The 12,442-nt window shown below is 39.0% G+C and overlaps 1 protein-coding gene across 10 annotated transcripts in view; it reads right to left on the bottom strand.

The window, feature by feature from the left end:
* The window catches only part of AOPEP (aminopeptidase O (putative)), a 389,108-nt gene that overhangs the window by 6,760 nt on the left and 369,906 nt on the right, over nt 1-12,442 (bottom strand). For all 10 annotated transcript variants that reach the window (XM_077817475.1, XM_077817474.1, XM_077817471.1 and 7 more), the window contains one exon: nt 532-618. In XM_077817475.1, the coding sequence (XP_077673601.1) occupies nt 532-618 (87 nt within the window). The remainder of the gene's footprint in view (nt 1-531; nt 619-12,442) is intronic.

A 12,442-nucleotide genomic window follows, 5' to 3' on the forward strand; every position in this document is an offset into this window, starting at 1 on the left:
TTGCACAACCCCGATGTGGCCCTCGGGCCAAAAAGTTTACCCATCCCTGATTTAGGACCTACTGCATATATGTAATATATACAAGAGGTAGGATTCTTTGACCTCATCAACAACTGAGCAAGAGTTTTACAACTATGGTTAAGCATGGATTAAATGTAGTTGAGGCTTAACCTAGTTATAAAACTATGTTCCAGCCTAAATTTCTACCTGAGCTATAACCTGGACCGTTAACTTGATTATAACAAGGTTTTGCTCCATCCACATTCATTAACCTAGTTTGGCTGAAACAGAGTTTAAATTGCTTAACCACCATTGTAAAACCAGCATCTTTTGCCTAGAAAGACAAGACCTTGGAAACTACTTGTGAATATTATAAAAGCCCGATAGTGTAGGTCTCAGATGCAAAGCAGTTACTCTGTGCATCAGATTCAGATATCAGACAATTCACAGCTAGAGAGTAAGTTAAAATCAGTTTATACTCTGACACAACACAGGGTGATTATTTTGAAAATATTAATAAATTAAACTGACCTGATCTTCCTTGAGGAATTTCTCAACCTCAGCATATCTTGTTGTATATTTGTGTTTAACAACAAGTTCACACCACCGATGTCGAACCTTTGGAAAAGGAAAATAAATATTAAACATGCATACTGTGTCGGTGTAAATACGCACTTGATACAATGTCACTCAACTACAATTTTTTAAAGTGTTTGAGAGGAATGGCAGTTTGTGAAACATTTTCAAGTACTTCAGTAGGCCTTGCTAATCTTCCTTAAAATCTACGTGCCCCTAAATATGGACACAAATGAAGTTCCTATTTTAAGGGCAGATGCTGTTTAGAGCGTTGAGTCATGTGCCTCTATAAAGCATTAGATCATTAATACTCATCTGACACACTAAAAATAAAATGTGCATCTCTAGTAGGATTTTTGGACCCCAACATATCTGGAAAAACAAGCACCTGTAACTCTCAAACCAATCCCAATCCCAATTTAAACCCGTTGAATCAGTGAGAGTTTGTTATTTTCAAAATGATAACTATTATTCTACAAAACTACTTTTAAAAAGTTACACTTAGCATTAGAATAAATAAATCCTTTTTTCCTTTATTTTTCTAGTTTTACAAAAGAGGAAATTATTGCTTCAAAGCTCTGGAAGCAGACATAAGATACAATTGCATTATTTCCTTTAGGCAAGTGTCTAACCTAGGGGCATGAGGCTAAAACACAGTTTTGTGCAAATTGTATCTGGGGGACAAGTGCTGCATCTATCCTGGGATGAAAAGGATCAAAGGTAAATGAGAAAACATGAAACAAATAATTTATATGTCAGTAAACAAACGTTTTGCCAATACAGATTGCAGAATGCGTTGAACATCTACTTATGCTCAAGTTGCTGACTTGCTGTACCGAATGCATTTCAGTGAAACTAACTATTGGCTTATGCAAACTGCTAGCAAATAATATTGCTACTAAAATGGGTAATATGGCCAGTACAGCTTTCAAATGCAGCTTCTTTACAAAGCTTTGGCATGCTTTATATTTCCTTGCATTTTGATGCCTTTTTGATTTGTTTTTAACCATTCACTTCTGTGGCTTTAAGTGTCATCTTACACTGCATCATGGCTTTTTCAATTATACTCAATGAGCAGTCAAACATTTTATAGTCTATTATTGGCACAGCATTTGCTCAAAAAGAAAGCATTAAAAAACTATTTGTAGTACAGCTTGCTTTTACTGCCTTTCAAGGGAGAGGCAGTATATAAGAATCCGTTTTTGCAGTAATAATAAAATGTAAGTAGTTTCAATATTTTTGGCAGGTTGAATCTAAATTATATAATTATCTACTAATCTAGCACAAATCACTTCTTAAAGACAGATTTACCGATAAAATATCAGAAAGTGAAAGCTGGAAACAGGTCTTTCTTGGGAGCGATTTGGAGGTAGAAGAGGATGTTTTAGTCAATTTCAAGTTGATGCAGGCTATTCCTTAAAGCCCCTACAATCTCCACAACTCTTTGTTCACCCTTTACCATTACTACAACAAGGGATACAATTCTGAACTTCTAAGGATTCAGCAGTCACCCATCATCAGCTTTACATCACAGGAAGGAATTTCAGAGGCTTATATAACTGAATTGACAGTCTCATTAAAATAATTAACAAGTGAATGGTCACAGGCTTTGGAAAAATTCTCCTTGTGTCCTTGATTTCTTCACTGTGTGGCCGCTTCCATAAAACTGCTGGAATGCAGCTTCTGACTATAAGGGATCTAGGAAACTCAGGGCTGGGGGGTAGGTGTTTCGGCTCATTTATTAAACAAGTAGTAATAAATATATAGTACAAACAATAAAAAGACTAATTGTGTGATGGGGATGTAGTCTGTTTCTTAAAAGTTACTGCTGACAAGCTAAAAATATTAGAATCTTACATGCAGAACAAACTCTGGCTGTATGAAAGAAAAGAGGTGCTTATTGTGATATGTATTTTTCATGTCTTACATACTGTTTTAACCATGTTGTCTGTTAAGTATATACTAGCAAGAGATACATATATCTCATCAGCCACATCTGAAAAAAACTTGGAACAATTGAATTGCATCTATTTCCTTAGACTATTGCTTCCTACAAAGGGTTTTTGCTCTTGGCACTAAGCCTCAGTTAATATATTTAGAAAAAAAGATAGGAGCTGTGTCAGAATTGGGACGGCACACATTTGTTTCTTTCATTCTCAGGATCAGTAGAAATTATGGCCGTTTTCCAAAACTGAGGTGCAGAGAATCACCAGTCGGGGTAGAATCAACATGTCTGTTATCCTCAGATTGCATGTTCGCCTCCTGTTTTCACAAAGCCTGAAAGGCACTTTCAAACTGCAGGAGAACCAGTCATTATTAGTGCTTTTTCAAATACAATATTTCAATCATTCCCACCTGCTTTCTAATCCATCATATGCAGTGGATGCCAGTAAACAGTGGGTGCAGCTGAAGATGGTTTAGCCACAAGAGGAGTTAAGGCTTTTTTTGAGCATGTACTGATCAAGTCTTTTTGTAACATGACACCAAATATAGTTTGTCCTAAACCACAATTGCAGCTAAACCATATTCAGCAGCAGTTCAGATTAATACAGCAACAGGTAATTTTTCTAGTATAGATCATGTGCTAATCCCTCTCACATTAAGAGTTTTACGCACATATGAAGGAGAGAAAAAAATCCTTCAGTTCCTTGCTTTCCATCCAACACTTAAAGCAGACATGACTGCTTTGCTGCATAATTAATGGGTCATGTTTATGGGCACTTTAATGAACATGTATAAAAAGAAATATTGAAAACTCAGTCGTTTGTGGTGGGACAGAAGTAACCGTACTCTATCCTGTGTAGGCTCTTCAGTATCCATCCCTCCCTGGTGCAAAGGAAGAGGGAAAGGGGAAGCAAAGACTCATGGGTGAAAATAAGAATTCACTACTCTTTCTCATATTGAGAGCCATGTCAGACTCTCCCTTCTCACTCTACACATTTCTCTGTGCTCTTCTGCATGGCTCAGAGAGATGCACCATATGTTTTTTTGGCTAGTTATACCATATTCAGCACAAACTGAACCTGAAAAGCAATTTATAGCAACTCTTCCAGTTGCTGCTGGCAGAGCTGATTGTGCTTTACTTTGTCCGGCCCTTTTATGTACTCCAGCTCTGAAATAACACCTGTAACCACGCACAAACACTGGGTCTGGGTTTGGCAGCTGCAGGACCTACATGCCAAACTCTGGAATGTAATTTATTTTTTCAGCCTCAAAATTGAAGTTTATGGTTTTCCTTTTGACTAACTGTCTCAACTGCTGCCTGATTCTCAGGAGGAGGGAGAAAAAGTGGTTTGGGGGCCGTAGGACTGGCTGCAGGTCTTGTAGGAGATCAGGTTCTTGATGGATCATCTTGAGCTACTAAAAATGTTCTTCCCTTCCAATTGGCATTATGGATTATGCTGAAGGGTCTACCAATTTTCCATTCAAAAGCTGAAAATTTCCTGTATTTATAATATGGACTTTGCAAAGCATCCCATAATTTTGTCAGCACAATTAGGGTTCAGGGACTGTTACAGATATGTCATCTGAAAACATACCATTTCAAATTATTAATCAAACAAAGTTATCGGAGTGGAGGGTTATTTTGTTTTGTTTTGCTGAAGACCTTAAATGGATGCTGCTGTCAGGTTGCAAAAAGCCCCAAATTTAAAGCTTTGTATAAAAAAAGAAAAAAAGTCAGAGAGAGCTTAAAAAAACTAAGACCAAAAGAAATGTTCATTTTATTTAAAAATTCTAATTTTTAGACAAATGGATAATGCCCTGCAGTGCTGTTCACAATCCAAACACTGTAGCATTTTGCTAGTGCAAATGAACTTGAAAGTAATACTGACTAGAAACCAGTGACACTGATTAGTTTATTTTCAAACCCACAAAAAAAGTAAAAAAACCAAAAACTTATAACATAAAAATAAATTCTTAAATCAAAGTTATTACTAATATAAATATAGTAAGAAAATTTGTAAGTGCCCTGATTTTCAAGAATGCTGAATGACCAGCAGCTTGCCAATGACGTCTTTATTTTGAAGACAACATTTTTAGACCATCTCAAACAGTCCTTGAAGTGAAGCAATAACTTTTAGTATTTGAAACCCACCTACCTTCGAAATGATTACAAAAATCAAACAATGGCCAGACAGGCATAGTTAAAGTACACACACAGCTTATACAATATATTGTAATGATTGAGGTCACTGAGAGCTCCATTATACGCATGCAAACAAGGAAACATACATACAGAAAATATTTTACCTCTGAGGCTTGCAAATAAGATTTAGAAAGCAAGTAATTTAGACCATGCATTTTAATAAAAACAAAAAAAACCTAAAAAGTTTGTACTAAGCCTTTGGTCTGCAGAATGGAGACTCGCTTCAGGGGAAATGAGTAAATATTGCTAATAGCTGGATCCAATTAAAAAAGCTCCAGGAGACAACAAATCTAAATCTCAGAACAAAAACATGCTTAGAGACTCTAGAAAACAAAGTTTTTTTTAAACTTGAGTACACTTTTAGTTAGTATTATTGTCCAATTAAAGTTCCAAACAGAACATAACTTGGACCAAAAAGACTTAAGATATTTACCAACCATGTGTTCAACTACACTAAATGCATGTGAGATGAGAAGTTAATCAAAACTATAAATACTACAGTAACTAACCACAGATAAGTCCATTGTAAATATAATGGACAACTGGAGCTAGAGAATCTTTGCAGACTTCAGTCTCCTTGCAGAAGGAGAAATACAAAGAACTTTTGCAACTAATCAACCAATGGATTAATTTTTAATTAATGAGGAGGAAGCTGGATATCTCTGGAGCCCTGGAATGCTGGTCTGTTGATTAGATCATCCCAGATTTCTTCCATCTGAAATTATTTATTTCCTTTCAGCATAATTCTCTCTTCCTAGCTCCTCATAAATTGGATTCAGGGATAATTAGTGAACACTGCTGAGTGCCGCAAACTAACGTTTTGGATTTAAAAATAGTTTTTACAATTGTTTAGGGCAGAAAACGTATGGTTTAGAAAAGACCCCACAATTTGCCCCATTACTGTAACAAAATATTGTTAATGATTTAATGATTTTTCTATATCCTTCTTCCCACTTTCAATTTAAAAGAGCAGCCATCTCAGCTATTTTAGAATTTAACTAAGTAGTTGCACCCACTAAGTTTCATGCTGTAAGGTTTGGGTTTTTCAAATGGACATTAGTATTTGGTACTCAGACTCAGGGCTTTTAGCATGCAAATCCCATTTCAGCGGAAATGTACTCCTCAGTAAGATTTTCAGTGATGCTGAATCAGCTCTGAAGGAGGTGGTGTTAATAATATTCGGATCATGTGTGTGCTACAATTGCATTGACAGCGTATCAGCTCAGCAATGTGCTAAAATATTCTTACTAGACAAAATCGTATTAAATGCAAACAGAACATATTCATCATTCTTTTGTCAGTGATTCTGCAGTTGGAGAATACTATGTGCCCCACAGTTTGTCATTAAGAAATACAAGCAGGGAAACTACCTAGCAGTTTCAGTCATCGTGTACTTTGGACAAAAGACCTCAGACTCTACACAGTGCTGGTACTTATTATTCTGAATCATAACACTCCCACTGACGACACTTCAGGGCCAAATACATCTCAGCAGCAAGATAGTCTTTAGGGGTCTATCCCTGGGGACCTCACAATGTCAATAAAGTTCAATTAATACTGTCGGGCTCCATTTCCTTGCCTTAAAGCACAACCACACTTTCTAGTGACAGGGAAGTAGAAAAGACCATAGCTTCATTATCAATAATGCCATTCATCCACATATAACAGTCATGGCACAAATACAGGACCATGGAAAAGATCTCATTAGCTTAGAGTTCCCAAAACTTCCTGTGTGATAGTACCTCATGACACCCTTAGCCCTCAAGAGGCAGCAGTGTTAGCAAGTCCGCTGGCTACAACAGGGCTCTGCTATGTTAAGGCTGCTTTTCCCACAGTTAGATTAGTGGACGAAATTCATTACAATATTAAGCCTTAGACGCAGATACATCTCATCACCCTCTCTTTGAACCCAGCAGATGCTCCAGCTCCCTCACTATGGCCCTCCCCACAAGAGCTCCAGCTTCTTGTCTCCCATCCCAGGCCCCCTCCTCATTAGAGGAGTGTGGGCCAAGGCATCACTTGTTCTAAAGGCCTGGGATGAGAATAATGTAGCTGGGCAGACATAACCAATTGTCCCCTCTCCCCTCCAGCAGTGCTTCTAAGGCCACGTGCTATAGGGACACAGAACCAAGGTAGCTCTGCCTGCAGAAGTGGTGATATCAGGGCCTGGGCAGCTCCCTTGACAGATGCAGTATTTTTTTCTTCTTTAGAGCCTGATTCTGCCCACTTTACTCAAGCTAAATAGAACCTCGATCAATGAGAGTGCCTTGTGAGTTCGGTTGGCAGAACTGGGCCCTCAATGAATGCACCAAGGCATTTTGCACTCAGAGTTTGAGATTTGGATTGTGCTGCTTAGTTGTCACACTTCATTAATTTTCAACTTGGATCACTGCACAATTTTTCCAGAATCTTGCAATAAGAACATCTAAGCCCACTGATAACCCAGCAAATCACAATGTGGTTATTAATGAAGTACTGTGCTAACAGAGTTTTTGCTAATCGAACGTGCAATCCTTCTTTAATTTCCAATTTTAAAGAGAGCTAGAGAACTATGTAGTATAAGACCTTAGATATATAAAGTTGTTAGAAGAGAATGCTTATACACTGAAGACAGAATATCAACAGAAAACCAGCCCTTTCAGCTAACTAATGTTAACAGTAATGTGCTAATCAGCACACTCACTTATTCCTTTACATGTCTGAATCCTTTTTGATTTGTCTTCCTAAGCAAATTAAATGCTGCTGACAGGTGTGCGATTGACAGACAGCCCTAGACAGTGAAGGCCTCTCTCTAATGAGCAGCTAAAGTGTGGGTGGCAGTAGCTTTCCCCACAATTCTCTATTTAGATATTTTCATTTGATTTTTTTTCTTTATGGGCAAACTTTTCAAAAACAATTTGTTTTTACACCCTCAGTCAATTGCAGGTTCTGGGCACAATCGAAAGCACTGAGACATCTATCTATGCAATAAGAAAAGGAGTACTTGTGGCACCTTAGAGACTAACCAATTTATTTGAGCATGAGCTTAAATTGGTTAGTCTCTAAGGTGCCACAAGTACTCCTTTTCTTTTTGCGAATACAGACTAACACGGCTGTTACTCTGAAACCTATCTGTGCAATGGCATCCAAAAATCAGGTTGTTCAACTAGATGCCATCACTTGCCCACAAAATTCATTGTGCCTGCAAAGGGCGGCAGGATTGAGGCCTCTTTAAATATTTGGTCCCATAAATATAGATTCATTTCCTATCCTTCTGCCTCACCAACTTGATTTTTAGTGTTCAGCCACTTCCAGTTAATACAAAAGAATCTTACCAGATGAAAGATAGTCAGAGAACCCATTCTTGGTTTAACAGAAACTGTATTAAGTTACTTCAGGTAACTCCCCCACTCTGTACATAATACTTCAGTTTCAGTTCTACTGCTGTCTTTGTGCATGTGCTGACCCCACCCCCCAGTGCTTGCTTTCCTCCCAATGAAACATGGAAACCTAGGAATTGAACCAAATGCCACTTGTAAAAACCCAGAAAGTTTGAGGAGTTGAGTGAGTTACTGCTTTCATCTCTTCACCTACGATACACCCAGAAAGGCGGGGTGACCACACTGCTAGTAGCAGAAAGCATTTCAGGACAACCTTGCCACCCCTTCTACCATGGCAATAATGCACGTACTAGGAGCTGTGGGATTGATTTAGAAAAAACAAACCCCACCTTCTTTGCATTTGAGTAAATACTATGGTTCAGACAAAGAAAACACAGAATTATATGGCCAGACGCTCCTTCCTCAGGCAAGTTGTATCTGTAATCAATGACATTTGTGTTAATAAAAGAAGGTTTGAAAAGGAGGGTGGGAAAGGTAATAGGAATTAAGAAGCTGGGCCTAATCCTTCCGGTGGCACAGACTATGCCTTTCTTATGGTGTCAAAGCTTTCATTGTAAGTAAGTGACTAAGTTAAAACATGTAATTCTGTAATCCCCAAATGTCCTTTCAGTCTGCCTATTCTCTCTGTGTTTCATTAAATTCTGACATACAACAGGACATGACTGCAATGCTTTTGTTCATCTTTCATTGTACACAGATAAAGTGTTGATAGGCTAGTGATATATAGCAAGCTCAGAGAAGAACAGGGCAAAAAACCAGTACAAACACTGATTAGTGCAGCAGCTTCAACAACTGTGGGAAGAAAGAGTTCCCCTGCTATGCGTAAAGGCTTTTCCCATTGTGTTTCCATTTATGGTGCCATAATCTCCCTCATACAGAGCAAGTCTTCTATATCACAATGCCTGTGATATGTTTAACACAGCATGCAAACTGAAAAACGTTTTTTAAAAATAAACTTTAGTTAAAAACAAATACTCTTCTTGTACTTGAACCAAATGCTTTCCTCCCTCTCTCATTTTCAGTCTTGCTCGTTCAGGATGTTTGCGTGTAAGTGGCTGGAGATGGCTGAAAAGATGTAATCAGCTCCCCCTTCTAAAGCTGTTCTGGAAATATTTGTTTAATCTTGTTTTGCTGCAGTGCCATTGGCTTTTGGAGTCATCTTCTATATAGTGGTCCTTCATGCACCACTGCAGACCAAAGACTTCCTCTCCTACACATCACACTGCAGAGTATGGGCAAGAACCCTGCCCCACTTAGCCAATGGAGAATGACAAAGCTAATCTAAACTCCATCTCCCCCTCTGATTTTACTGTTATAGCTGAAACTGCCCAGGGCTCAATTTCTCAGCCATAGTAAGTCTGACCATCAACCTATAATTCATCAGCTCTGAGGTGTTGCCTCCAACTTCTGAATCAAGTATATATGTGTGTGTGTGTGTGTGCTGCAGTGGGACAGGTACCCACTGTCTAATTCTCTAGCATATGGAGTAATGCCCATGACCCTTAAACTACCAATTTTTTTTTTAAGTGTTGCTGTAGCTAGGGTGGTCCCAGGATATTAGAAACACAAGGCAGGTGAGGTAATATATTTTATTAGACCAACCCCTGTTGGCAAAAGAGACAAGCTTCCAAGCTACACCAAGATCTTCTCCAGGTCTAGGAAAGGTACTCACAGCATTACAGCTAAATACAAGGTTGAACCGACAACTGACACCACCTACTATAAAGAAATCAAAGAGGACCCCACACTACAGTTCACTCAAAAATTTAAGGATATCATCAAATCCTTGCCCAAACAAATCAAAATACAAGCTCATGCCCCAAGAAGCCACCCCAGGCAGACCCATCATATCAGGCCACAACGATCACTGAAGGAATATCAGAATTCATAGAAACCATCCTCGAACTACTTATCACACAAAGGGCCAGCTTCCTCCAGGACACAACTGACCTCCTCCAGAAACATTAACAACCTCCCTATGAACACCATCCTTGCCACCATGGATGTCACCTCCCTATACAACAACATCCTCACAGTGATGAATAGCTGCCTGTCTCAAATATCTACAAGACATGGACAACATTCAGATATCCCCCTCAAACACATCGCTAAACTTATCCATTTCATCCTCACCCATAACAATGTTACATTCAACAACAAACACTTTCTCCAAATTATGGGAACAGCCATGGGTAGCAGGATGGCTCCCTAATACGTCAACCTTTTCAGGGGCCACTTTGAGGAAGAATTTCTGAAATCATTGATATACCTGAGATACAGCGATAATATTTTCACCCTCTCGACAGATGACTTAAACTCTCCCATAGGTTTCCACTACAACTTCGACAAACATCACCCATCCACCAAACTCTCTCTAGGACACTCCTGCACCAGCATCAACTTCCTGGAAACCACGATGAGCTTCAACAATGGAACGCTACAGACAACTATATACAAGAAACCCCTAGATTACCAAACTTATATCCATAGATCCAGTAACAACAAGAAATCTGTTATCTAAAACTAGGCCCTCAGATACCGCAGAATATGCTCCGAGGAGAAAATCCAGGGTACACACCTTAACACACTCAAAACCGCCTCCACGAAAAAAGAACATTCTACCAGAGAAGTAGATCACATCATGGAATGGGTGACCCAAAGAGAATATGCATCAATACAGGGGAAAAAACCTTCAACTGCACAACCCTAGTTGTCACCTACCACCCCACACTAGTACCTACAGGGTATAATTGAACAATTACAATCCATATTAGATGGGCACCACATCCTGAAAGAAATCTTTCCTGAAATCTTTCTCCTCTTCTGGCTTCAAACAACTCATCAACCTCACCAAACTCCTCATACATCAGACCCTACCAATAGAACAGGTGCAAAAGCTGTTGATTTATTTCCACTGCTACTATGATCAATACCCCCACAACACACTTTTGAAGATCCATGGGTCCTACACATGCCTATCACATGCATGGTGTATGTTATTCAGCGCACTGAATTCCCCAATAACAACTATATTGGCAAAACCAGACCATCACAATGCTCTCAAATGAACTCACACAGAAAAATGGTAAGACTAAAACACCGTATCACCTGTGGTCGAACACTTTTCACAGAACGATCACTCCATTTCGGACCTCTCAGTCCTCATCCTCAAAGTGAGCCTGCACAACACCTTCATAAGATGAGCCCAAGAGCTTAAATTCATAACTTTGCTAGACACTAAAAATAATGGTCTTAATAAAGAGACTGGATTTATGGCTTCTTACAATCATCTGTAAGCCACTGGCCCCCCTTTTTTGCCCTGTGACTGCAGAGGTATTAACGGGCCACTTCACCTTGAATGGTTCCTTAGAATATGTGTTAACTACTTTATACTAAACATTCTGTTCCACCTTGTATTTAGCTGACATGAATACCTTTCCCTGACCTGAAGAACATGTGTAGCTCAAAAGCTTGTCTCTTTCACCAACAGAAGTTGGCCCAATGAAGATATTAACTCACCCACTATGTTCTCTCTAATTATTATTCAAGTTTTTAAAAACTGCAAATAGTAGAAGTTTTATGTCCCAGTCAATAAAGAGAAAAACGACTTCAAGTACCAACTGGCCAGCACGTCATTCCTTTGGTTACACCAATGTGTAGGTTTGATGACTAGGTAGTATCAGTATCTAAAAATACCTTCTTTAACTTCCACTTTGCTAGGAAACTTTGTCCCTTCCTCCCCTTGGTCCATGCATGTGTCACCTCTGGCTTCATTACTATAATTCACTGAATTGGAAGTGAAACATGAAGAGGATGCACAAGCCACAGCCAATAAAGAATGTGGCTGCCTATTTCATGTCCCTCCACTGGCTCCTACTTTAAGACTTTAGTCCTAATTTTCAAAACAGGGAATGCATCAAGCCCCAGCTACATTAAAAATCAAATTCTGATCTATAAACCAACACGACAACTATGCTCCTCTGGTACAATGCAGATCACAAAGTCCAGGACAAAGCATGAGAGAGCTGGGGACAAAGCCTTCTCAATTATGGGGATCTGGCTATGGAACCACCTCCAGAAGAGATCACATGAATCCAGAGTCTGATCACCTTTAGGAAATGCTGCAAAACCTTCCTCTTCCAAAAGGATTTCCACTGTAAGAATGACACTCTCGACACTTCACCCCCTTCCATCTCATAACCCTACCAAATAAAATAAAATCATAAAAATCAAATACTCTACTCCACTTCAAAAAGGGAAAGCTGGAGACTCCATAAAGTCCTGGTTGACAGAGGACTTCAGTGTCCAAGCATGCCAATGTGATACCTCTCATATACAC

Source organism: Eretmochelys imbricata, chromosome 5, assembly GCF_965152235.1.
Source record: "Eretmochelys imbricata isolate rEreImb1 chromosome 5, rEreImb1.hap1, whole genome shotgun sequence".
Taxonomy (NCBI): Eukaryota; Metazoa; Chordata; order Testudines; family Cheloniidae; genus Eretmochelys; species Eretmochelys imbricata.